The 27,173-nt window shown below is 37.5% G+C and overlaps 2 protein-coding genes and 1 non-coding gene across 3 annotated transcripts; 2 read left to right on the top strand and 1 right to left on the bottom strand.

Annotated features, from left to right (window-relative positions):
• Nucleotides 1–1,197: 1,197 nt before the first annotated feature.
• LOC148864380 (plant UBX domain-containing protein 10-like) lies at nt 1,198–11,074 on the top strand. The gene is made up of 4 exons (XM_088979685.1): nt 1,198–2,515; nt 8,990–9,160; nt 9,381–9,584; nt 10,589–11,074. The coding sequence occupies exons 1-4, from the start codon at nt 1,661–1,663 to the stop codon at nt 10,820–10,822; spliced, it is 1,464 nt and encodes a 487-aa protein (XP_088835811.1). The 5' UTR covers nt 1,198–1,660; the 3' UTR covers nt 10,823–11,074.
• Nucleotides 11,075–17,027: 5,953 nt separating this feature from the next.
• Nucleotides 17,028–17,101, bottom strand: TRNAV-AAC (transfer RNA valine (anticodon AAC)). Its single transcript has one exon. It is a non-coding gene; the product is annotated as a tRNA-Val (tRNA).
• Nucleotides 17,102–18,219: 1,118 nt separating this feature from the next.
• LOC148864378 (putative serine/threonine-protein kinase WNK10) lies at nt 18,220–22,127 on the top strand. Its single transcript, XM_088976506.1, has 7 exons — nt 18,220–18,727; nt 19,329–19,366; nt 19,530–19,757; nt 19,885–20,105; nt 20,352–20,509; nt 20,643–21,045; nt 21,140–22,127. Exons 1-7 carry the CDS (start codon nt 18,662–18,664, stop codon nt 21,991–21,993), a joined length of 1,968 nt encoding a protein of 655 aa, XP_088832632.1. The 5' UTR covers nt 18,220–18,661; the 3' UTR covers nt 21,994–22,127.
• The last annotated feature ends 5,046 nt before the right edge of the window (nt 22,128–27,173 follow it).

The raw sequence follows: 27,173 nt of genomic DNA, 5'->3' as shown, positions 1-27,173 counted from the left end.
TACAAGTTGTGTCATGCCGTGGGCCAAAAACCCTTGGCCCAGCCCGGCCTAGGGAGTCATGCCATGTCTAGCATGGCCCACCACTGTAGCTGGCAAGCCGAGCCAAGCACGACCCAACCAATGCCAGCCTGCAAGTGGCCCAACCCCCTTTTATGTACATGCCCCACAACTACAAAACAGGATTTACTCCTCTACACCTTATACCAACCTCACAACACATTCCACCATGTATTGGTAACATTTTTGCGTAAATAACAACACACGAATAGGGAAGATGTTCCTGATGTGCATAGCTGCTGAGGAGCAGATCCGGACTCCACAACCACAACCACTCCAATCTTTCATTTCGCATGCATAGCTGAAGTGAGACGTTGTTAATGGTTAAACAAACAATGCCTAACAAAGTTATCAAAGTGTTGAAATTATTATTATTATTTCCTCTCACAGAATCCTCTTCTTCACACCCACCTCACAACTGCAAGTGCTGTGAAGTGAGTGTGAAGAAGAAATCCGAATTAGCTATCAAATGCAACTAATTCGGATTCATTTTCATTCTTTTATAAGTTAGCTATGCAAGTCATTTCTGAAAACTTAAGGTTGAGCCTCTTGCTCCCAATCTCAAGGGACCTGGTATTTTATTTATTTAGATTTCTTAATAATAAGAAAAAAAATACTTCATTAAAAAGTAATTACAACTGCTACTCTCATCGCTTGACTATATATAACAGGCATGGGATGGAGATGGCGTTATCTTGTAACCACATTCATCATTCTTCTTCCAAAATTCTGGATGCTTAAAATTGAAAGCAGAATAGTGAATGGGCCGGCTTCTTTATAGTGGGTTTGGATAGCCAGGCCCATAACAGTGAATGGGCCGGCTTCTTTATAGTGGGTTTGGATAGTCAGGTTCATAACAGTGAATGGGCCGACTTTCCAGGCCCATTATTCTGAACCCGCCGTGAATTGCAACCACACCATACCATTTTGTATTTTGTGAGATGCGCTGTTGCTGCAGTTTACCGTGGCTGTGATGTGGGTAGGGCGCGCCGATAGAGAAAGTGAGTAAAAAATCGGGTTATGAGGCTGGGGGAACGGGATCTGTTCCTAACACATGAGCGCCTTACAATACATATACCGTGCATTAGGAACATCTCCCGTGAATAATAACTTATAATTATGAGAGATGTTTCCAATGCATTGGCGAAGCGAAAATTCCCATTCGGTTTTTTTTTTTTTTTTTCTACCCCACTCGATTGTTGGGCGACGCGGGTTTCCGCTCTCCCCTTAAAAAACTACTTGGGACCTTGAGGTCTCTTTGGTGTTTGGCGCTTGTTTCTCAATGTACTCTCCGAATTTCGCGTACCTCTTAACAAAGCCAAATAACACGTCGAGTGCAGGAGAGAGAGGGAGGCCGGGGTTCAAGCAGGGAGTGGAGTGAGGGAGTTACGACTTAGGAGACGTCGTCGAGTCGACGACGATTCAAGACTTTTCAGTTTTCCCCCAACAACTCTCCCCGAGTTTCTTCTTTCCGTGAAGAAAAGCAAGCACCTCCTCTTCTTCTGCTTTAACAAATCCAAAATAAATAAAAGCAGCCCTAGAACTCTATTAGTCTTTCTTTTTTAGTTTTTTCTTCAATCTATTCTGCAAACTTCGAAAGGAAATGGTGGATTTCCGTGACAAATTAGCTTGTTTTCAAGCAATCACGGGCGTTGAAGATCTCGATTTGTGCACAGAGATCCTCGCTGCCCATGGCTGGGATCTCGAACTCGCCGTCTCTGCCTTCACAGCTTCCAATCCCGCTCCCTCCCTGTCCAACCCAAACGACAACGACAACCACAGTAATAACAACCATCAGAACAACGTCGGCAGCAGCCACCAGTCGAGTTTCGATGACTGGGAAGGCGTCCAAGAATCTGGGTTCACTCGTCATGAATCCCAACCGCTTTCAGAATCTCCCGCTGCGGGTTCTCCTCCCGGTTTCGCCTGGAAGATCATCACTCTGCCCTTCTCTGTCATCTCGGGTAGTTTAGGTTTGATCTCCGGTGCCGTTGGCCTCGGTGTCTGGATTGCGGGCGGCGTCTTGTCTCACTCCCTTGGTTTGCTCGGATGGAATTCCGGCCGTGAAGGAGGCGCTTCCTCTCCTATGGTTTCTCTCTCAGCCGCCGCCTCGGAGGCTCTGAATTTTGTTGCCGCGTTCGAGAGAGATTATGGAACTAATCATCCGAATTTTGTCTCTGAAGGATTCATGGATGCCTTGCAGCGGTCTCGACAGGCATTCAAGCTGTTATTTGTGTACTTGCACTCGCCGGATCACCCTGATACGCCGTCGTTTTGCGAGCAAAGTTTGTGCTCGGAGGTTGTGACATCGTTTCTTAACGAAAATTTTGTGTCATGGGGAGGCAATATTCGGGCCAGTGAAGGCTTTAAGATGAGTAACAGCTTAAAGGCTTCCAGGTTCCCGTTTTGTGCAGTGGTTATGGCTGCTTCGAATCAGAGGATTGCATTACTGCAGCAGGTACTGCTAGTTGGGTTCTATCTTTATGTTTTTTTTTTTTTATTTGTCTTAAATCTTTTTTTTCCTAAAATAGATGGAATAAGTTGCACTTTGTCCATCTTGTTGTTAGATAAATCGGGAAAAAGATAGCTGTTGTTAAATTTGAAAATTTTGATGCAGTTTATATTATATGCTTGATCAGAAGCAAATTAAAAGGACTTCATTAATGATAAAGGAACAGGACAGAACAAAACCATAAAATCCAAATAGCTGAGATAGGGGGACCAACTATACACGCATAAGACAGATAATACATCTCAAATAATGAAAGTGTGAAACATGATCAGAAATACAATGTCTTTTTTTTAACAGAAAAAATCGAAGCCTTTCATTTCATTATAGATTTGAAAATGTGTACATCCAGACCATTCGGTGGGATATGAAAGATTCTATTTTTCCCACTCATACATACAGTATAGGCTATAGAGTGAGCTAGTACATTGTCTTCCCTTCTTACATATACTATATTATAGCTATCAAAATATAGCAAAACATGTAACACTTGAGAGTTATAACTCATTCCATCCACGGGCACTGCAGCTTTGAAATGCAAGTGTTATTTATCATATCTTTAGTATCTGTGCATATTAGCGGTTTTTTTTTTCTTTCAAATTATGTATTCAAGCTGCTTGAAGACCCTTGAGGAAGGCCCACCATTCTGTATCAGCACTGTTTTGAGCATTGCATAAACTTCCTTCAGCTGCAAGCATCAGAAATACAATATCAATCCAAAGAAAAAGAACCTCAAAAATCGAGACAAGCAAACTTTAATTTAGAAGCATATAAAATAATAAAGTTAAAGAAAAACATGGAGATAACTTTGAAAATCAAAAATTAATCCATTTATTCCCTTTATTGGTTGCATTCTATCTCACAATACCTCATTCAGGAATACTAGGTACCAAGGTTTCCTTGGAGGATTTTAGTGTGGAGCACACCAAGATTTTTAGGAGGCTTTTGACACTGCCAAGACTCGGTATGGTGTCCAAGTGTCAGGGCCAGACATGGCAACACTGGTTTGGATTGGGAGGGGGAATAATATGGTGTTTCCCCAGGTCTATCCAAGATAATTACTTATGTTGATGGATGAAGGGGCAAAGGATAAGCTAGTATGGTAATGCATCCCTTAGCAATTTTTAATTAATCTGGGAAGAGGGTAATATGTTTCAGAGCAGATCATTTTCTCAATAATGTATTAAGGAGGGTTACCGGAGTATTCTGCTCTTGCCCATCTATCAGAAAAGAGTTCAAGGAAGTTATTCATGGCTCATATTTTGACTTTTTTTTGCCATTGTACAGATGGTGTTAATCATATTTATATGACCTTATAGGCAGGGATCAGATTAGCACATCTTCTTGATATACAAGTACAATCTGTATACCTTTTTCTTTTTTGCATAATAATACAAATCATGCTTTTGGAAAAAAAAAAAAAAGGTCCTGAAGAGCTGAAGCAATTGGGCAACAAAGAAAAAAGATGATTGGCTGATTCCTCCACCTCTTTTGCAAAGCACGCTTATATTGGTATTTGAGATGCCTCTTTTTTATATGATTATTGAGGACTTTGTCAAGAAAAACAAGCTTAACAAATGACTTAACTCTTGGAGGAACTAGGTGACTACACTGGTCTTGTTTGTATAAGGAATGGATCAAGCAGACAAGAGGATTCTAGATCATGAAGTAAGCCAATATCGGGGTCTCCTAGCAATTAGCAGAAGAATTGCCTTAGTTGACCATGTTGCTCCTCCAATTCAAGCCTACCTAGAAAGTCTTTTTGATGCAAGTTCAGACATAGGACATTAGATAGTGAATGGAGGAACTCAGGTGAGTATGTTGCACATGTATTCATGGGTATCTCGTTCTATAACATGTTGGAGACATGTTGAATCTTTGATATGTATCAGTAGGCTGGTAAAATAGAAATGTCAGCTGATTTTCCCACATATCCAAATTCAAGAACTTTTTATTCTGCACTCTGCAGTATTTGCTAAACCTGTTTTTTTGGTTGAAAAGAAAATAAGAAGGAAATGGAGAAGAGAAAGAGAAAAAGAAAAGAAAAGGAAGACTTATCAATCAGAAAAAAAAAAAAAAGAGAAGGAAGATTTCTGTGGTTGTAAAGAAAATAATAGGGAAATTGAACTTCCACAGTTCTAAAGAATATTTCAAGATTTTTGGCATCAAGCATGTAAAGGTTGTTCAAGTGGGTCTATGGGTCATCTAATTCAGACATGGATCTATTAGCTAGGAAGAGAAATAGAGATGGTCTAGCTGCTAATGATTTGGCTGCAGGTAGGATGAGTTATATCTTCAGTCTTAATTTATGAAATGGCAGTATGTGAAGATCAGTTTTTGAATTTTAATGCTTCAAAGTAGGTGTCAGTCTTATTCTTTTAGGTATTTTTGTGTGTTTCAAATATTTAGGATGTTTTAACACTGTTTAGTGGAGTCCACCTGCTATTTTGTACCTTAAGTCAATGTGCCACAAATTAAGATGCTTGTGTCAGCTTTGGCTGTTTGTAGCATCTCCTGCTCTTGACATCTGCAGTTCTGCATAAGAGCATGGGTTCTTTCTTTAACTCTTTTTTTAATCAGCAACACAGAATAAAAATTCATTATTATTAGAGAGAAGTACAACTAGAAGTTGTTAAAAAAAATGCAGCATACGCAAAGGGACTAAACCATCCCAGAGTATTACAAATGAGCCCAATACATAGATTGTCTCTGAACCCCTTGCTTAGCTAAACTGTCTACCAAACTGTTTGCATATCGCCTAACCCATTTGATTTGCATCATCATTTCTTTTGATAGCCATTTGAAGCATCGGAAGACTCCTTAGGTTCCAAGTCACTCTCTCCCCCCTTTCCAGCCATCCCATAATTGTTCTCGAGTCACCTTCAATAATCAATCTTCCTATCCCCAATATTTAGGTTTTCTCCACCCTGAAAATTATTGCCAACAATTCTGATCTAACCACATCACCTTGCCCAACTGAACCTGAGTACAAGGAGAGTATGTTTCCTTTCTCATCCCTGATTACCCCTCCAATACCTGAAATGTCCAGGTTGCCCACACAACTACCATCAAAATTCAGCCTCTTCCAACCACAACTTGGTGGTGACCAATCCACAGAAGCATTTTCTAGAGGAAGAAGAATTAGCTATTGCACCCCAAGCCCTAAAGAAATCTTCAACCTTAAAATCTGAAAATTGATTTAAGGTTTTACCCCAGTGTGCCATTCTTAAAGTTATTACCTCTGTCAAAGCTTTCTTACACTTTTCTTTTCCTTCAAAAATTTTTGATTTTTTTTCTTCCCAAACTGTCCAGACCACTACTACCCTTGGTCATCTCCTCAAGATCCTGCCCTTCCTCTTAGTGCAGCTGAAAACAGAAGGGCTAAACAACCCTTCCAAGCTATCAGAAGGGGACCACCTACACCCAAAGAGTGAGGAAAACCAATCCCAAATACAGCCAACAAAAGGACAATCCCAACAAAACCAATCTCAATCCAACCGTTTGAATCACATTGCAGGTATTAATACAGCCTTGAAACACTTCCTAACATAGACAGTTTGTTGGGGCTACAGGGATCCGTTAAAGAAAGTTAAATGGGTGACAAGAAATATGACTGTTAGGTTCCAGTGGGTTAGTAGATCAGCAAATGTAATAGCTGATTCTCTGGCCAAGCAAGGGGTGTCAAGGGGTGATCTGTTTTGGGCTAATTTGTAATTTGTATCTCAGATTTGGGCATGTTTTAGTGTTTATGATTCAATCCTTGGGGGAGGTAACATCTCGTGCCTCTTCCTAGGCTGCATGTATTTTGATATTTTTTCAATAAAATTACTCTCATTTATCAGGAAAAAAAAAGCATCAGACTTTTGGAGGAATGGGAGAACACCAAATTTCTTTAACAAGGAAAGGAGAAGGGGAAGTGACTACAAGGGAGCTGAAAGAAGGTTTACAGGCGAACTGCCCTGTAGGATTAGAGACCCACACCGTAGTATCCGTACCATCTTCCCCCAGAACCACTGAATTCAGCAAACTTAGCAAATCAGACACACTGGAAATTTCAGACTCTCTAAGATTCCTAGTGAAGCCAAGGTTCCAATTCAGCCTTGAGGAAGAAGAGTGTTGGAAAACAAACTTAGACATGGGTCTACCCTTGAGTTAGAAAGAGCAAAAAGGGAAGGAAATATCTCAAACAAAGGGGACTCACCAACCCAAACATCTTCCCAAAATCTAATATTCTGACATGAGGCCAAATCATACTTGACACGGTTGAGGAAGGCAGGAAGGATATCATGGATAGCCCCAGTCGCGTATTACTGATATAAAAGTAAGAGTCCAATTTCAGTAGTGCTGGTTAGTCCATCTATTAACATCTCTTCCATGGTTACCTGCCAGTATAGAAATTTGAATATGGAATAAAGAAAAAGGTGTTTTTAGATAACAAAAGCCTAAAGGTGTGGTTTATCCTTTGTGCAATCTATGATCTGGAACCATTTCCCTTTATTTGTCCACTATTTCTCAGGCATATTGCAATGTGTTCTGTACTCTGAATCCTGGTAGATTGGGGACAGGTGGAACATCAAGAAACCTTGATGGAGAGGTACAAATGATGTGTTTGAGTTCTATATAAAATGGGAGCTCCATTTGTGCAGAACTTATATCTCCTATCACTTCTTCAAGGACTAAGAACTAAGTTCTCTCTAGGCTATGTTGATTTGCAAGCAGAGGCTATTCTCAGGTGGTAAACTGGTAATACGTGGAAGTGAGGGTCCATGGTTGTATCTTATCCACTTAGTCTATGTTTGCTTTGATAAAAAAATAAAAATAAAAACAATGGAAAAACAGAAAGTTTGAGGAAAGGTTCTTAAGGAATTATGTCTCTTATTTTCTGTCAAACAAAACACAGCCTTAAGGGCAATATCTCTAGCCTATAAGATGGTCACCTCATTCTGGTTGGTTAGAAGACTGGCAAATGGCGTGGCAGATTAGGTGATCATATGAATAAGGTTGAGAGGAATTTCTTGAAAGATCCTTCTTCAATATCTTTGGAAGGGGGATTTATACTTTTTATATAAAATAAAGGTCATCCCAATATTGGTCTCAGTTATCTGGGTCTTGGGAGGGGTAGACTGGGTATGGTCCTCACCTTTGGCATTTTTTTTTTTTCACACAGTGGCCTCCCTTGGATTCAAACAGGATTTATACTTTTTATATAATCTTTTCTTTTCTTTTTTACTTAAGATTATTTGACCTTGATTGTTCTACTGATAAAATAAGGTTTGAGAAAGGAGAAGGCTAGCTAGATAGAGATTACCTTATTTTCTTTTTTCTTTTAAAGAGAACAAAAATGAGTCAAAAGAAAACTTAGGGCCATAATAAATTAGAACCCTATTTTCTTTTACCTCTTCATTTCCCTTGTAAAAACAAAAAAGTGTTTCTTACTTTCACTAATTTTGCTATTCTTTTCTCTTGATTCCTTTGCAAACAAACAGTAAATGATTCAACAAGATGGAAGAGAGCAGTTAAACAATTCCTGTGCAACCAACCACACATACCTTTTTTTATTCTTTTTTGATCGATAACCCAATTACCCATTCTTGTCTCAAGGTTGACATGACATTTTGATAACTGCTTAAATGTTGAAGTTGCAGAATGATGAAAGACATGCATTTAGGTGACTCTTGAGTTGTAAGTTTAGAATCCTTCCTGCATTCTGCTTTCAGTACCTATTTGACAAGTTATCATACTGCCCCTGGAGAATTAAACATTAAGTTGGAGAACAATTAATGACAGAAAAACAATAGACAGATACAATTCTAGGTCAAGATTTAGGTGACAGAAAGATGAAGAAATCATGAACTAATAATGTGGGAAGCTTATCTTATAAGGAGCTATTGAAACTCCAAATAAGTTGCACATTCAAACTTATGTATATGGATTTACAACAGGCACAAGATCAAGTAAGTGGGTCCTATATATTGGTGATTTGATGGATAGAAGAAAAGAAAGCATGCATTGGTCTTACAATGTCGTAGTCTTCATGAAAAATCCCATTTATCACTTAGCAGAAAAGGGGAAAAATAACATATACCTGTTTTTTCTTTCAGATTGCTTTTCTCATACTTCTCCTTATCACCAGGCCTAGGCCCTAGAGAATGAAAAAAAAAAAAAGACAAGCAGAGAAATAGAAAATTGGAAAAAGAATTTCTTACCGGTGTTGTCTGTCATCAAGTTGTTTAATCTCTTAGAATGAGGGAAAAGATCTGTCAAGTTTAGTCTCTTACCTGTGCATTTATCTGTTAATTAGATTTTGTTCTGAGATGGTATCCTCTTAAAATTAATGTTCCTTTCTATACATTCTTATTAGGCCTTCAGTTGTTTTCTCTTGTAGTTTCTTATTTTACAATTTCAAATGCCTCGTAATCACAGACTGAGGGAATGATTTCTCCTGAAGAAATGCTTACAATCCTTCAGAGAGTAGCTGAAGAGAGTGCTCCTGTTCTTGTCACAGCCAGGCTTGATGCAGAAGAGAGGAGGAATAACATGCGCTTGAGAGAGGAGCAAGATGCAGCATACAGGGCAGCACTTGAAGCTGATCAAGTATGTATTGCAATCACCTTGTTCTTCATTATCTTAGATGCATGTTTTGTCTGAGTTTACAATGCTGTTATTTAAATAAATAGCCATATGATATGTAGAAATGGTATGTGGATATGTACACAATATCATATCTTTAAGAGGTTCCCATGAAACTACATAACCTTTTCTTTCTTATTCCTCACTACTCAGTTTAAACAATGTTGTTTCCCTGCTACATTAGGCTAGGGAGCGCCAAAGAAAAGAAGAGCAAGAGCGGTTAGAGAGGGAAGCTGCTGAAGGTGAGAGGAAACGCAAGGAGGAGGAAGAGGCACAAGAGAGATCAGCACGTGAGGCAGCTGAGAGAGAAGCTGTGCTAGCTAGAAGGCGCCAGGAGAAAGCTATGTCACTTGGTGTTGAACCTGAAAAGGGACCTAATGTCACACAAGTAATTATTTTCAATTTTAACTTTTGAATTTTCCAATGATTGACCTTGTCATCATCTTCTGTGCTTGTGTAAGGACTAGGCAATAAGGCTTAATCAATTTTATGTCCTTAAAAGTTGTTTGCAAAACAATAAATGGATTTTATACTTATTTTTGGTACTAAAAAATGAAAACTATACTTCTAAGGAGTAAAAACATAGATCTGAAGCTTAAATATTCGGCTACACATAACAATATCTATCTTGATCATTGTTATTGATAAAAAATTGTAGCCTATTGTGTCTTCAAAAAATTGTAATGATAAGAAATAACTTGTTTCTTTAAAAAAAAATTGTATCCACTATTCAAACGAAGCAAAATGCATGTAGCTTGATCTGAATTAAGTATGCTTTAAACTTCATTTATCTTGAAAATTCTTCCTAAACATTCTATTTCCCTTCCTTTTTTAATTCATATAGATGGGGTACGCTGTGGTCAGTGCTCACAAGTTTCTGACATTGAAAGGCATGCAGTATCGTGAACCATTGTTCATTGGGCTTTCGTGTGTGTGTGCCTTGGGGGGGGGGGATGTTACCTAGAGAATGAGAGCAGGGCGAATGGAGGGAGAGGAAGAGGAAGAGAGGGGTGCATCATCAATAGATTGTAGAGAAAATCTTACAACAGAGCTAGAAACCAGTAGTGTTGTATGGAGAAGTGTTGACGAATAAAGGTGCAACATATCCATAAAAATTGTAGTAAGGATGCTGACACGTATTGATAGGACTAGAAATGAATGCGTTTGTTACTAGTATTATTTTTCTGTGGCACATTATCCTTGTTCATTTTATTTTCCTTTGATTGTTCAGATTTTATTTTTCTAATTGGAATTCAGTGTTTGCAGCCTTCGCTTCTTTTTGCTCCCCCGCCCCCTATTTTTGACGTTCATAGTTCTCTTTCCCTTTATTTGGTTAACATGTTCATAGCTAATTTAGGTGTTTTGCCCTCTTTTTTTTTTCCTCTGGAACAGGTTCTTGTACGATTTCCAAATGGAGAACGCAAGGAAAGGAGATTCCACAACATAGCTACAATCCAGTCTGTCTACGACTATGTCGATTCTTTGGATTGTCTGAACTCAGAGAAGTACAGCCTTGTCTCCAACTTTCCTCGTGTTGTCTATAGCCCAGATAATCGCTCATTGTCATTGAAAGATGCAGGATTGCATCCTCAGGCTAGCCTTTTTGTAGAAGTGGTGGATTCATGAGTGGAAAGCTACTTGTGATTGTTGATATCCGAAATGAGAAAGCAAAAAATTCCATTGGATAGTCATAGTCTATTTATTTCCTTCTTTTTTATTTTATGTCAGAATAGCGGTTTTCCTTCAAACTGGTGGAATCAAAATTCAAACAAATGATGCTTGGTTGTCAAAAGTATCTTGAAGTTGCATTCCATTTTTGTTAGTGACTAATTTCTGTAATTATGTTGATTATGAATTAAGGATAAGAAAATTCTCCCATGTTTCTAGATGGTCCACTGCGTCTAGATGTTCAGACTGACAAATCCAATCAAGATTGGGTTTATTAGCATGTTGTACACGCCATGTTTGTAGCAGATCCGGAGTTATGTGAACGAGTGGTTGTATACGCTGGAACACAAGGGTGCAGCACAGAATCCGGAATACGGGGATGCTTTTGGAGTTGGGACCGTTTTGTTTCACAAATGGGTTCTGATTCACAAGTTATTCATTTTATAATGTATTATAAATATTAGGGTAATTGTCTAAAATCCATCATTACTTTTAATGAATTTTCTTAAATTCATCATAACTTTTCAAAATGTCTAAAATTAAAATTCATCGTATGAGTGAGATAACGATAACTTCATTAATAGACATTGCTAATTTACTATGAGCCTAAATGTTCGATTCATTTTACTATTTAGGAGTATTTAGAAAGAGAAGAAGGGATGCTATGTTGAAGGTGTTGGAACGAAGGCTAAGCTTGCAAATCTCGATGAGTTTACCAAGGTGGTCAGTGAGAGGATGGTGGAGTTATAGCAGGCAATGCCTCGCCCAATCATGCAGATTGAGCTTGAACGATACTAAGGCCTGAATCTCAACTAGTGCTTCAGTGAGTTTACCAAGGTGGCCAGTGAGCTATAATGGTCGAGTTGTAGCAGGCAATGCCTCGCCCAATCATGCAGATTGAGCTTGAACGATACTAAGGCCTGAATCTCAACTAGTGCTTCAGTGAGTTTACCAAGGTGGCCAGTGAGCTATAATGGTCGAGTTGTAGCAGGCAATGCCTCGCCAATTGTAGGGAGCGGATGGTGTGGAAGCATCCCAGTCGTTCAACGCGACAAGCGGGTCATGCAGATTGAGCTTGAACGGGACCAAGGCCTGGATCTCAGCTAGTGCTTCAGGACTCCTCTGGGCGCAATATAACAGAGTGGTGGTGGAGAAAACCACGAGGAGGAAGAGAAGCGTGTCGTAGTGGTCGCCACGGGTGGTAGTAACGGTGGCAACAGTGGTGGCGGACCGGGTGGTGGCATGGCCATTGTTCGGTCAAAAGGAGTCTTGAAGCGAGAGAGAGAGAGAGAGAGCGCAGAGAGAAGTGGAGAGGAGCGTATGCTAGCAGTGTCTTTCTCTGTTTCCTGGGTTCCCTCTTCCCTATAAATCTTTGAATAAAAAATTTCTGGTCAAAAAAACTATTTAACAGGTCGATTCACCATTCAGGGCCAATTTAGTTATGAAATATACATTTAGGTTGACATGGACAATTTGGGTCATTCAATTTTAACAATGTTATAACTGATTGTTAGACTTTTTTAAAAGTTGTGGTAAGATTAAGAGAATTCAGAAAAAAGTGATATTGGGTTTTGGATAATTTCTCTAAATATTATAACATATTTATAATGTAATTCTCGTGACATTTCAAAAAATAATTAGTTTTTTCAAATTTTAATGTATCATATCACTAGGGTTATGCAAGACCATGCATGTATTTCAAGAAACAAAAATTTGGTATTTGAAGAAACCCCTCTTTTTAAATGGCAAAGGTAATTATTATAAAAAAAAAATTAAAAATAGAACTACCAAATACCATTTTTTTACCAATTCTGTCGATTTAGCACACATGACAGATGAGCAGAAACAGAAGGGTTATGAAATACACTGGTCCCAAACGTCCCCTACAGAGTGTGTAGCTCTGGCCTCGGTGCATTGGAAAGATCTCGCTATCAATGACAACTTATAAATAAATATGAATTGTGGCTCCAAGTCCAAATGCGCGCTTCCCTGAGAGGTTGGTGTGAGGAGTAAATTCGAAATCAAGGTTGGTGTGAGGCGTGCTCTGCAAGCAATAGATGGCGCACCACTACACTGAAAACATTGGTTGTCTATGTTCTGTAGCCTGTGCTTTCCCCATCGCTCTATCACCTGACATGTTGGCTCATAATACCATGACTTTAGTGATGTTACAGCCTACTTTCGGGTGCACCATTGCACTGAATACTGGCTGTTCACTCGTGATGGATAGCTTATTTTGGTGTGCATGATTTTATCTCCACTCAATTTAGACTCTTTATTGATAGTTTTCAGTGTCTGAGTCTTTGATAGTTTGCTTTTTTTTTTTTTTTTTGCTTAATTTGGAAGTAGTATAAATGCAAACATGTAAAATGTAAAACTTTATATTTTATATTATTTTGTATATATTTGCGCAGTATATATTTACATTTATATTTTGTCTTGATTTTGTTTATTAAAAAAAAATATCTTGCAGCCGTATTTGGGACTTTTATTATCTGCCATGACTGACCTCTAACCTTTACAATTATTGAAGTGAACTAGACACCAAATTGCAATTAATTGTTATGGTCCCTAATTAGCCAACTCAACCAAGTTTAAAAAAATTTCACTCTGTGGCAAGCATTTGATAGTACTCACCATCCAGGGAATGGCGGAGATTTATTCTAAATCTTGCTTTTCTGCCTTCACTAATTATTAAAAAAGACACTTCAAAGACTATGTATATTTTTGGTTCCGCTTGTTGAGTAAATGTTTATTGACGGTGCCACATAGGCATCCCGTCAACAAATGCCTCATTAATTTTATTTTTATTGGCATTTTATTTCATTAATTGCATTCGGTTTCTATGATGCCTAAATGGCGCCTGCCTTCATTAAATGTATTTTTCAATTTTACAATCACACAAGTACAAAACCTTTATTAAACGGAATCAAACAAGCTCTATATAACTAACAATCATTCGATTACCGCCACCGGCATCCTTTACATGCAATAAGGCAAATCCTCCCGCTACAAACTTGCAGCTTACAGCAATAAATAAAGCAAATCCTACACCACCAGCACTTACAAACTTGCAATTAACCACAACAAAAAGTTGACAGCAAGTGCAAAAACCCATGCATATATACTCATTGCTGCAGTATGGGATCTAACTCTTGATGCAACCTCCACCTCTAAGTAGTGGTGGTTCATTTCCAGACATCTCAACTGAGTTTTACTTATGATATATAATTTGTATATTCAGTGAAAACAGCATCTGTCTGTGCATAAGAATTTTTACAAAAAGTATCCAAAATCTTTGATCTTCCCTGTTATTAACCCTTTTTTGCAATCATTTCCTCTCTTATTTCAGGTATTTTCAATAATGGGGAACAAAGGAATTGAATTTTTTTTAGTAACCCAAATTTGGTGAAAGCCCATATTTTTTCGTAATTATGATTATATCATTATAAGCACAACTTTTCAAAAGAATAACAAAAGATTACAAGGCCCCCCACACAATTAGTAAATACTTGAAGAATAAAAGAAAGACAAAGGTGGCTATGTTTCTTATTTCCCCATGTTGTTTTACTCATTTGTGAACATTTTATATTCCGACTTTCTGAGAAAATGCACAAGCTTGCATGCACTATGCAGTTACATTTCCCATATTCGGTAACCAGAGAGGTCGAAAGAAAGAGAAGAACCCAAACATATAAAAACCTTGGACCGATGCCCTTTCACATTTTCTAGGAATGATCAATGTTCTGACCATTCTCAAACGGAAATACAAATTATCCCTGACAGAAGGGGCAGTAAAGTGGTTGCAAATGATAGTGGTATTTTAATAATATTAGGGATGGCGATGGAGCGGGTTTGGGGAGGGTTTTATAAATTTTAGACCTTACTAGTTTCCTTAAACCTCTCAATTCTTACCTGCCCCAAAACTCGTAGTGGGTTGGATTTTGAGAATCCATACTCTAGCCACACATAAAAATACAAAACCCTCCCCGACCCTACTCTTCCTGATTTCAAGGGTAGGGCGGGTTGAATTTAAAACCTATATCTAATTTCTTATTATTTTTTATCGTATATAAGTAATAAATAAGTAAAATAAGACAAATAAATAAAAAAAATCCAATTATTTGATAAAGACATGTAGAAAACACATGAACTATCAATTATCTTTCCTATAAAATTCAAAATTTCATTAAATTCAACACTTGATACATAAAGTTTATATGCTTTCCAACAATATGCAGGTTAAGGAGGGTTGGATTTAGCCTAATACCGTACTCTAACTGTACCCGTACCCATACAGGTTGTAGAATCCTAAAACCCATCCCTACCCCAAAACCTATCCTTTAAGGAAAAAAAAAAAACCCACCCCATTGGGTGAGATAGGAGCAGGTACCCACCGGATAGGATAGAAATTGCCATCTAAATAATAAGCAAACTAAAGATAGGTTTTAGTAAACTTATGCAACTATAGGAGTGTCTAAGTAAATGACTCAAACACAACCAAAAACCATAATTACATAATTTATTTTCCAAGAATTGAATAAATCACCCAATCTACATTCAACCAATATTGGCACTTGAGGAGGGTGGGTCATTCGTAAACTCTCTTGTTAGATGTAGTAAAGATTGGGATCAAATCCCATTGCCACCAGGGTTGAGGGATTATGGGTAATAGGCCACTCCCCATAGTATAGCAGCACTTTTAAGTAAAAAAGTTAAAAAAAGAAAGAAAATTGATATTGTCAGCTGAGAAATAAAGATGCCCAATTTTTTTTTGAAGAAGTACGGAAACACCCAATGCAGAATTCTGAATTCCAGCCCCCCTACTACTAGCCCTCTCCCCCCTATAAACCACATCCTGCCCATGAATTTAGCATTAATTCACGGTCAGGATGCATTCCCCCTGTATTATGGGGCTATAAAATTCTGATTTGGGCTGATTGGTCATTCTCCCTTTTTTTTTCTTTTGGCTGCATAGGGTAGCGCAACGGGAATAACCCTTCCCCACAACCCTAGTGCCGTCGGGACTTGATACCAAATCTCTACTACAACGAGCTGGAGGCATTACAACCAACTAGTTGGCACCTTCCTTCTTGTCTTCTTGTTTCAACAAAAAAAATCGAGTAAATTGCATGTTACTCTGTACTCCCTCCCTCCCCTCCCCCCAAGCTTTCATTTTCAACAAAAATCCTTGTAAACTTACATATTCTATTACTTTGCCCCCTTCCGTTAATTAGATTGATGGAAGAAACTAATTTATTAAAATGCCTTTTCAAATTCCTTATGGCCAAAGGGATGACATGACAAAACACATTATCTCTTTATCGTGGTTTTCAAAATTAGATCGGATTGGATGGTCAGACCAGAAAAATTGGGAATCAGTTCCATTTTTCCTTAAAATCGTTTTTTTTTTTTCAAAATCATTGATTTTGGTCAGCAAATCGTTGAACTGGCCAATTAACTATTCGAACGGTTTTAACCGTTTTTCAATTTTTTAACCGAACCCCTAACCGATTCAGTCACTAGTTCGGTTCTAAAAACCATGTTCTTTGGGTGAGAACTGAGAAACAAAAAGAAAGAAACATGCATTAAGGAGTTTACACAAACTCGAATAGAGTTCAACCAACCGTGGGCTGGCTCATTGGTGCATTAAGTGGTTTGTTCCAGCATTGACAGAATCCTTGTAAACTTTCATATTCCCTGTTAATTAGATTGATGGAAGGAATCAATTTACTAAAATGCCCTTCAAAATTCCATGTGACCAAAGGGATGACATGATAAATCACATTACCTTATCTCTTTATCACTCGCTTTGGGTGAGAAACAAAAGGGGAAAAGAAGCATGCGTTAAAGAGTTTACACAAAATTGAATAGAGTTCAACCAACTGAGGGTTGGTTCGTTGATGTATTATCTGGTTTGTTCCAGTATTGACACAGAATCAAATCCTGTGCAACCAGTACTTTGGGAAAAAAAGGGGTCAGTGGGTATCCAAAAAAAAATCTCAAATAGAATTCAAACATGCTCTGAATAGTGAAAACAATAGCACACCAAGAAGAAGAACCCAAATTTGGACGATTCTTCAGGCTGGCATCAGAGAACTTCTTGATTATGAATTATAATGTTTCTTATCGGAAAAATAAAAAAGGCGAAGCCGACAAAATATGGCGTCGCCCGGACTCGAACCGGAGACCTTCAGTGTGTTAGACTGACGTGATAACCAACTACACCACGACACCAAGAGATGCGAGATATTCATTTGAAAACAATAAAATTATTTTTAATACGCTGCAAAAAAAATAAAATTGCTTAATTGTCCCTCTTGTTTTTCTAATTCCACTATTTATTATTTATATATATATTCATATTTAATGAATTAAATTTATTTAAAATATCTTCTCTCCATTTGAAATTTATTTTGGCGAGAGGTAACATTTGGCCCCTAAATTATACCGAAAATCAAACTTAATTATGACATAGATGAACAAAATTAAGATTTCTAGTGGAATTTGATCCCAAGTCTCGACAAAGATCAGAATAGGGTGGGGTTAGTAGTACTGGACAAAATTATAAATCCAAAACCTTTCCAGTTAAGAGTCAGGTCTATTGGGTCCATACCCGATTATACTGAAAACTAAATAATGATTTAAAATTTTAATTTTATCAATACAACCTTAATAAAAATGATAGAAAAATACTAAATCATTTATATGTTAATAAATAAAATAATTTAAACTAATATTCTCTTATTTATTATCTATAAAATTTATCATTTCAAACATAAAATATGAGAAAAATTATAAAAAAAAAAGTAAGAAAATATTATATAAATTTAATAAAATAATCAACTCTGGGCCTAAATTGGTTTGAGACAAATAAGAACCAAAACCAAAATAATTATTGATCAGGACAAAATACTGAAACCAAAACCATTATAATCGGTTTGATGAATTTGGATGGCCTAACCCATTGACAACCATACCCAACATAACATGGAGGGACAATGAATGAGAATGATCGTGTTATCAGATAGGTCACTTACTGATCAGTGGATATTTACAAATAATGGTTATATATAATATGATGCAGACATACAGAGAGAGAGAGAGAGTATTAACCAATTTAGGCAAGTTCGTTGTATGGTATTTTTATCATCCAACGTGAAAACAATCCAAGATCACTAATTTTGTGGCAAATGAGTTTTGTTAGGAAAATTTTCAAGAAAAGAAAAAAGAAAAGTGCTTGGTGGGTAACTTGACCCGTGTATTCCATGGTTAGAACGATCAACGAGAACCTCTCAATCCTTGTATCTCAGTGTTGGACTTGTGCATTTCCTCCTTGTGATTACGGCCTATTTATGCTTTTAATTTTTGGGTTTTCAATTCACCCCTCTTTCTATTTCTCCCATGTCTCTACCTAATAGTACTTGATCTCTAAGACTTTAAACCTTCCTTCCGTCTTTTCCATCTCTAGATGTTGTCTCTTTGAATTTAAAGAACAAAGGAAGGTAAGGGACTTTAAAATAAAAGAAAAGATGGTTAATGAGATTCAGGTTCTGGGTTTTGTATGAGGATGGATGAATTCTTATGCATTACCATAGTTGGGGCTATGGAGTTGGATTCATCTGATACCACAATTGCAATTGAATGCCGGTTTCACTTGGCATCGGCATTGGATTCTTATGCCGCTGCATCTGAGGCATTTTCAGACCAACCTCATCAAATCCCAACGGAACTCCAACAACTGCTCTGAAAGTCGGGGGTTTCCTCCTTCTGGTAGCTGTTTCAGTCATTATCAAGATGCGTAAAATGGAGCTTGCTGATGTTGATTACGTCGAGAAAGATCCAAGTGGTCGATATGTTCGGGTATTAACTCTCTCTCTCTCTCTGAAATTGGCATCAAAACTACTTATAATTCAAGAATCGAACAGTAAGTTACAATTGCTCATAATTTCCTAATTGCTCATTAAACATGTACTGACATGGAAAATGCTTTGTTCATATGCTTCTACAGAATTTTATTTAGGCCAGTTTGGAAAGAGTATAAATGCAAATATATAGAATGCAAAACCTTATATTTTGTATATATTTACGTTGTACATATTTGCATTTGTACTCCTTCCAAACTGAGCCTTAATTTATTTGTTATGAATGCAATTGCATGACTGCTGCCTGCTGCTCAGTATCAAATTTATCGAGAGTACAGAACCCGACCCATACATGTTTGTAAATAGTTGTAAATGGCATTTTATATTTGATGTTTGTATTCTTATTCTTATATTCCTTAATTATATTTGGTAGTTTTGCTGCAGTGTCGGAGTTTTTTTTTTTTTAAGTTTTGTTTGTTGTTGGTTTGTTTGCTCTTGGCTTAGTCTTGTATCTTTTTTCTGTTTTTAATGAATATGTTTTTCTACCAAAAAAAAAAAAAAGAATTCTTATACAGTCTCCCTTTTTTGGTTCTTTTCAGTATGATGAAGTCCTGGGCAGGGGAGCATTCAAAACTGTGTATCCTTTGGAGACCTATCTTAATTAGTTTCTCTCTCTCTCTCTCTCTCTCTTAGTACTCTGCACTTAATTTGCTTTTTAATTAATCAGTACTGTAAAATGTTTGTATTTTGTAATCGTGTGAATAAAATAGTATATATGGTTCCTTAATCATTAAATGCAGTTACAAGGCATTCGATGAAACTGATGGAGTAGAGGTCGCTTGGTGCCAAATGAAGATCGATGATGTGTTGCAGTCACCAGAAGCCATGGAAAGGCTCTATTCAGAAGTTTACTTGTTAAAATCATTGAAACATGACAACATTCTTAAGCTATACAACTCGTGGGTAGATGAAAAGAAGAAAACAGTTAATATGATTACTGAGTTATTTACCTCAGGGAATTTGAGGCAGTAAGTTACCAAGTTCCTTATTGACACTTCTGCATCTTATTTTTCTAAATTCTAATTTAATTTGTTTTAGCTGTCTTGATTGCTCTCGACATTGTTCAAAATTCATCAATCTCCTCTTGGATGGTAGGTATCGTAAGAAGCACAAGAATGTAGATATAAGAGCTATAAAAAACTGGGCGAGGCAGATTCTCCAAGGACTGAATTATCTTCATAGTCATAATCCACCTATTCTCCACAGAGATCTGAAATGTGACAATATTTTTGTCAACGGAAATCATGGAGAAGTTAAAATTGGGGACCTTGGATTAGCTATCGCTATGAGCCAACCTACTGCCCGAAGTGTCATTGGTAAAGAATTTACCATAAATTTCCTTCTCTTTTATCTTTCTTTTTTCGTTGTCACTATACTTGTTCGCATTTAATCAAAATCAGTCCAGCTTGAACATCCCGAAGCTCAACCATAACTGCATGGGGGTTGATTAGATGAACCCTGTTCTGCAATTCCATTCTCCGTTCATCAATGCATGCCATTTGCACACCCTACTCTGTATGTGGGTGTTCTCTTTTTCTCATTTTGGTCATATGTATATATAGGTACCCCTGAATTCATGGCCCCAGAGCTTTATGAAGAGGAGTACAATGAACTAGTTGACATATATTCTTTTGGTATGTGCATATTAGAGATGGTGACATTTGAGTATCCCTATAGTGAATGCAAGAATCCAGCTCAAATTTATAAGAAGGTTACATCAGTAAGTTTCCCCCAATCGATGATCACCAGCATCTGTGCACTGTGATTCTTAATTTGATTAATAACCAGGTCATTATGTAATGTAGAGTTTTTTAATTTAGATACAAGTTTCTTTTTAACATTTTCTCTTGCAGGGAATAAAGCCTGCCTCCCTTTCTAAAGTTAGAGATCCCCAAGTAAAGCAATTCATTGAGAAGTGTCTGCTTCCAGCCTCAGAAAGATTGCCTGCAAGAGAACTACTACAAGATCCATTTCTCCAATGTGGCAACGAAAAGGGACTTACTTTTGAACCTACGCAGTTGCCAAATGTCCTTCCTAAACCAATCGACTTCCACAAGTCTAGGTCTCTTCCCATGGACATGGATTCTGAACACAAGAAGATTGCTACTACTGCACACATGGCAAATGAATATAGAAATCCACAAGTACCCACTTTGGAATTTCAAAGGATAAACAAAAATCATGAGTTCAGGCTGAGAGGAGAGAAGGAGGATGATAACTCAATATCATTAACTCTGCGTATTGCTGGCTTAAGTGGTAAGTGAATTTGTCTTATAAAGCTGTGCAATTTTTTTCTTCTTTTTTGTTCTTGTTGTATCTTAATATGGATTTAAATTCGTCTTACTGACAGGTCAAGTGAGAAACATTCATTTCCTTTTTTACCTAGATACTGATACAGCACTTTCAGTAGCTAGTGAAATGGTCGAACAACTTGATTTATCAGATCAAGATGTGACCTTCATAGCTGAGTTCATTGATTACTTGATTATTAGACTTGTTCCTACTTGGAAGCCTTCAGCTGACATTTCTTCCGTTGGAGCAAAATGTTCATTCATTGATGGACCTGAAAACAGCTCAATGACACATCCTTGGGAGTCGATGCCTGTTAATTTTCTGCCCAAGGCAGTGGTTGAGAAAAATCCTCCATTGAAGCCAAACAGAAATTCTTATCAAAATATTTCTCATGCTGACCGTTCAAGTTATTTTGATGGTTATAGTTTTAAGAGAGTCCACTCTCAAGAATCAATTTTTTCAATGTTATCAGCCGAGTACAGTGCCAGACTAGACTTGGTTACTAACAGTAATAAATCAATAGATTGTGTTGGTTATGGTATTGAAGGAAGTTACAAGAGCTCGAATGGATCCAGACCTGAGATCAACTTTGCAGTTGTAGATTATGGTGGCTGTAAAACCAAAACAGTTGGTGGCGATGCTAGTGTAGGTGTTGAGATGAATGAATATGCAAAGAACACGGAAGTGTCTTTTTCTGACTTAGGTTTAAATTCTAGTGTTTCAAGCTTGCCAAGCATGGCTTCTTCTTTATCTCTTGTAGATAAAGATCAAGATAGTGAGCTAAAGTTAGAGATTGAGGCAATAGAATCACACTATCAACAATGGTTTCATGAACTCACAAAGATGAGACTAGAGGCACTGGAGGGTGCAAGAAAGAGGTGGATCACGAAGAAACAGCTTATAGCTCATTGATGATGTAATTTGGCTACAACAAAAAACAAATAGCATTTTTGTACTTGGAAACTGGGAAGTTGTTCCCATGTTTTTGTAATGTACATGTATATTAATATTCTCATAAATAGAATTACCCACAGTTGATTTAGAAATATGACTAAAATCATCATTATAAAGAATTACAATTTTGTGGGGTTCTCATGATCTTATTATTTGGTATGCTATTAAGGTTACCTTTGTGATCATGAAATAGTCTCTCTGCAAAGTTTCTCATTTCATGAAAAATCAATTTATCGGAACTTTTTTGGATCAATAACTACCACAAAAAAAAATGGATAAGATTTTATTAAGTGGAATTGAGCATTCTGCATTGGGGTTGTAATCAAAATGGAATTAAAATTTACAGTTACAACTATAATTCTTTTGCATCAAGAAAAATAAATTTTTATCCAATAATCATGCTAAGAGAGCACATTACTTGTCATGCATTCTGAAGCTTATCAGTCCTCAGCACAAAATGCAGCATTCTAATAAGGGTTATAATTTAAATTCTATTTTGTTGCCAAGAAAATAAAAGAATGTGACAAAAAATTAATGAAATTAAAAAAAAAAAAATGAGATGTTGCAGGTTTTGTTGGCCAGACTTTATGTTCAGAAAAACAAGACATTTTTTCCAACAAAACATAGACAAGTTTGACTTCTCTATACTTTAAGAGATTGGTTTTGACAACATAACTCTATCATTGAGGGAGTATCAGGGAAAACAACAATTCTACACGAGTCCTATGCCCCCCCCCCCAAACCCTGGATTATCTATACTGTATATTTTAAGAGACAATTACACAGCATTCCTCGTATTTTTTTCTTTTCTCAATAAATATTAAACCTCAATCTGCAGATGAGAACAGCCGCATATTTTTCTCCTTTTTCTTATTTTTGTCCTCTGTTTATATTTTTTCTATCAAATGACCAATCATTACAGTTCACCTCTCTCTTAACCTCTTTCAATTCCTAAACCTGAGTTGTTTAGGGGTTAAGCATCTTCTTTGTCTGCTTATATGTAGAAACAGTAATTGTAATCATATGATTAGGAGATACCTTTGCATAGAAGACCTCGAAACAGAGCCGTCATCCACAAGGCATCTGATGTCAGTTAAGAATCTTCAAAAGGAATGAGGTTCATTGATTCAATCATTATTAAATTGCATTGTTTTTTTACCATTTTATGACCTAAACTGTTACTGCAAGCTCCTTTTTATCACTAAACCATGGGCTCTGTTCATCCAAAAGCGTTAGAAGACAGTCACAGAGATACTAGTACATTACATTCATTTCATACAGTTCAATTTCTTTTATTCAGCAGCTTCAATTGGAGACTTATTATGCCATCTTAAGTTCATATATTTCTTCTTTTAAATTTCTATTGGCGATGAGGGAAAACGTAACCAAGATCATTTGTTTTTTGTGGCTGTGCAATTGCATCCTTTTTTTCTTTCTTGGATGGGGGAAATTTATAGTAGAATTGCATTCAGAGACATCTTTTTATGTGTAAAACATTATTATCCTTTAGTCTCACCAAGAACTCCATGATACTTTACCAGTTAACTTTTAACTCATTAATTAATAAAATAACTTAAACAGAGCTGCTTAATTTTGTTCAAGACGGTTTGTAATGCATAGACTTTTTGAGTCGATGGGCTCCTTGGGTTTCTTTTGATCTGCTTTGATCTTTTGTTTTGCATTTTGTAGTCAACATATTGTAACGTGTAGGTCCTTCCACATCCAACAGGTACCACACGATGAGTAGGATACTTTTGCTGAGTATAGATACAAATACATCTAGATAGAAGTGAAATTGACCTATGAATCTTTCACGAGGCAGCAAGGTCATGGTCAAAGGCTACAAGCTGCCTAATTACCAGGTCTATAGTCCTTTGCTAATTCTTCCATTTCCATCCTCCCCTTTCATAAATTTTATTTCTAAAAAAATATCAATTTCCACAAAATGGGCTGCTCTAGTTAGTATTTGTTGAAATAATTTATTTTATTTTGTTAGGGTCTGTTTGGTTGGTTAAAGCTTTTTATTTTTTCTGTTATTGTACTTCACTTACAGCAGGGGCACAGGGGTCTTTTCCCTTCTTATTTTTGTCGCCCTATATATTATAATAAAATCTGGCGCCGCCAGCACTGTTCTATTGCCTCCAACCTTTCTTCTTTCCTTCTTTCTTCTTCTCTTCTCTTCTCTTCTCTTCTCTTCTTCCTTATTTTTCAATCGGATTTATTGCCAAGATGGCATCAGAGCAAGGCTATTGAATCTGGGCAATCAAAGTTTCTTCTTCAGGTTGCTGAATCTGGGCGGAACAAAGGATTGAATCTGGGTTGATCGAATCAGATCAGAAACTGGTACAGCTCTAATTCGTGTACCAAGAGGAAAACGAATGAATCTGAACCACTGAATGCCGGCAAACCCTTGTGAGGTTTATACCTCTTTTTGTTTTGGATCGTGTGATCCTGTACCTGTGAAAAGGTGGCTGTAGGTCACGGATGACCTGTTTTCTCTGCTTGTTGGCTTGATTTCATGTGTAAGGATCTCTCTTAATGATCAATAATAGTAGACCTTCTGGAAAAGTAGCAGGCTGGGACTGTTATTCTGTACAGGTCTGAAAAATCAGTTGTCATATTTTTTCTGGATATTGGTGCTGTTCTTGTGCTCAAATTAAGTCCAAAACTGAAGTGTGTGTGGACTGGTCACTTGTGTGTGGGGCTTTTTTTCTGGTATAAGGATCCTAAGTTGAGAGTTTAGATCAAAAATTCTGTGTTGACCATGTTGTCTGAGAATTCTGCTACTTTAGGGGTTTCAAGAAGCCAAAATGGAGTAAGTGGTGGAATGGATATGAGTTTCCCCATGGCTGTTATTCCCTTTGATGGTCTGAACTACCTTGAATGGTCTAGGGGAATAAAACTCTACATCACTGCTAGGGGGGAAAATATGATACATCAATGGAAAAGTGAAGGAACCGAAGAATGGAAGTGTTGAATATGATAGGTGGAACCAAGAAAATAGTATGGTGATGTCATGGCTCTTGATTTCCATGTTGCCACAAGTAAGAAGGACTTTTATATGGGGCTGAAACTACTTGTGAAATATGGGAACAAGCAAAGTCCACCTATTCAGAGCAAAGACACTATGCCAAGATATACCAATTGCAAGCTGAATCCTCTACTTGCAAGCAAGGAGAGAGGAGTCTCTCGGTGTACTATTCAGATCTGACATCAATATGGAAAGAACTTGATCACTATCAGAATGTGAATTGGAAGTGCTATGAAGATGCAAAGGCATACAAGTCGCTTGTATCTCAACAACGGGTATTTGTTTTTCTCTTGGGGCTGAATCCTTCATATGAGTCCATCAGGGTGCAGATCTTGGGAAGTAAAGACTTGCCATCAGTTCAGGAGGTTTATGCCTTAGTTCAGTCAGAAGAGAGTAGAAGAAGTGTGATGAATTGTACAGAGGGGGAGCCGGTTGCCCTAACTGTCCGGGGAAGTTCAGATACTAATGTCGGAGGTACTTTTAAGAAGGGTGACTCTTAGAAGAGAACAGATGATAAGAGTAAACTTTGGTGCACTCACTACCAAAAGACAAGACACACCAGAGGTACATGTTGGGATCTCCATGGAAAATCTAAATGGGCACAAGATTTGGGTAAAAAGTCAACAATTGATCAGGGCAAGAAACCAAGCCAGCAAAATCAAAAAAAGTATAACTCAGCTAATATGGCATCTCAAGAGACTAGTCCCATGGTAACTCAGGATAGGCATCCCAGTTTTGACCCTAAGGAAGAGACTATCATCAACTCCTTTCGTGACCATTTGGAGTTATATGGTAGGACTCTTCGCCATATGGATTCTGGTCCTACTCCGACCTCTTTCACGTCTACATCGGGTAACATTGCCACTGCCTTCCATATGTCATCTCATACCTCTATTCTCCTTGGGTAATTGACTTCGGAGTCTCAAATCACATGAATGGTAAGTCAAATTTATTTCAGGCATACAACCTTCTCTCTGAGAGAGATAAGGTGAGACTAGTTGATGGTTCTTTCTCCACCATAGCTGGCCAAGGAACCATATCTCTCCCACTCGGCCTTACCCTTTCTAATGTACTGCATGTTCCTAAATTACCTATAAATTTGTTTTCCATTAGTAGTATTACTCACTCTTTGAATTGTTCAGTTACTTAATTTCCGTCTTCATCTGTGTTTTAGGATTTGGCCTCGGGGAAGACGATTCGTAAAGGAAGCATGGTGGATGGTCTCTATGTGTTAGAGAATAAAGTTGGTGTTGTGGCTACAGAGTTTTTGAGTTCGTCCAGCTGGGAGACAGTCAGGGAGAGTTCTTGAAAGATGTGATGTGAAGAAGTTTCAAAGACTTGTAGGGAGACTCTTGTATTTGTCTATAACCAGGCCTGATATTGCTTATGCAATGGGTGTCCTTAGTCAATTCATGCACAATCCTAGGACAACTCACTTTGAAGCTGCAGAGAGGATCCTTAGATACCTCAAGAAGTTTCCCAGAGCTGGTTTGTTGTTCCAGAAACATGGGCATTTAAAGGTGGAAGTATATACTGATGCTGATTGGGCAGGGGCAGTTGATGACCGAAAGTCTACCAATGAGTATTGGGCCTTTGTGGGAGGAAACCCGGTCACATGGAGAAGTAAGAAGTAAAATGTGGTAGCTAGATCTAGTGCTAAAGTACCATACAGAGCTATGTCTCATGGGGTTGCTGAAATCATGTGGACAAGAAACCTGTTAGGTGAATTGGGTTTTGCAGTTATAAACCCTATGTCACTCTATTGCGACAATAAAGTTGCTATCAACATTGCAACTAATCCAATCCTCCATGATAGGACGAAACACATTGAAATGGACAAGCATTTTATTAAAGAAAAACTTGTGAATGGAGAAGTGTGCACTCCATATGTCAGCTTAGAAAAACAACTTGCGGACATCTTCACCAAAGGTCTTCATCATGTGCAGCATAATGATTTGTGTGACAAGTTGGGCATGATTAACATCTATGCTCCAACTTGAGGGGGAGTGTTGAAATAATTTATTTTATTTTGTTAGGATATGTTTAGTTGGCTAAAGCCTTTTTATTTTTTCTGTTATTGTACTTCACTTACAACTGGGGCACAAGG

The sequence above is a fragment of the Nelumbo lutea genome, chromosome 3 (assembly GCF_056320005.1).
Source record: "Nelumbo lutea isolate HS-2025 chromosome 3, American lotus-T2T, whole genome shotgun sequence".
Lineage (NCBI taxonomy): Eukaryota > Viridiplantae > Streptophyta > Magnoliopsida > Proteales > Nelumbonaceae > Nelumbo > Nelumbo lutea.
This window is presented reverse-complemented; position numbering and strand designations above follow the sequence as displayed.

Coding starts and splice junctions, on each gene's coding strand:
- LOC148864380 (XM_088979685.1), top strand. CDS start 1,661: ATGGTGGATTTCCGTGACAAATTAGCTTGTTTTCAAGCAATCACGGGC. Junction 9,161..9,380: donor CAGCACTTGAAGCTGATCAA/GTATGTATTGCA, acceptor CTGCTACATTAG/GCTAGGGAGCGCCAAAGAAA. Junction 9,585..10,588: donor AGGGACCTAATGTCACACAA/GTAATTATTTTC, acceptor CCTCTGGAACAG/GTTCTTGTACGATTTCCAAA.
- LOC148864378 (XM_088976506.1), top strand. CDS start 18,662: ATGCGTAAAATGGAGCTTGCTGATGTTGATTACGTCGAGAAAGATCCA. Junction 18,728..19,328: donor CAAGTGGTCGATATGTTCGG/GTATTAACTCTC, acceptor GGTTCTTTTCAG/TATGATGAAGTCCTGGGCAG. Junction 20,106..20,351: donor TACTGCCCGAAGTGTCATTG/GTAAAGAATTTA, acceptor ATGTATATATAG/GTACCCCTGAATTCATGGCC.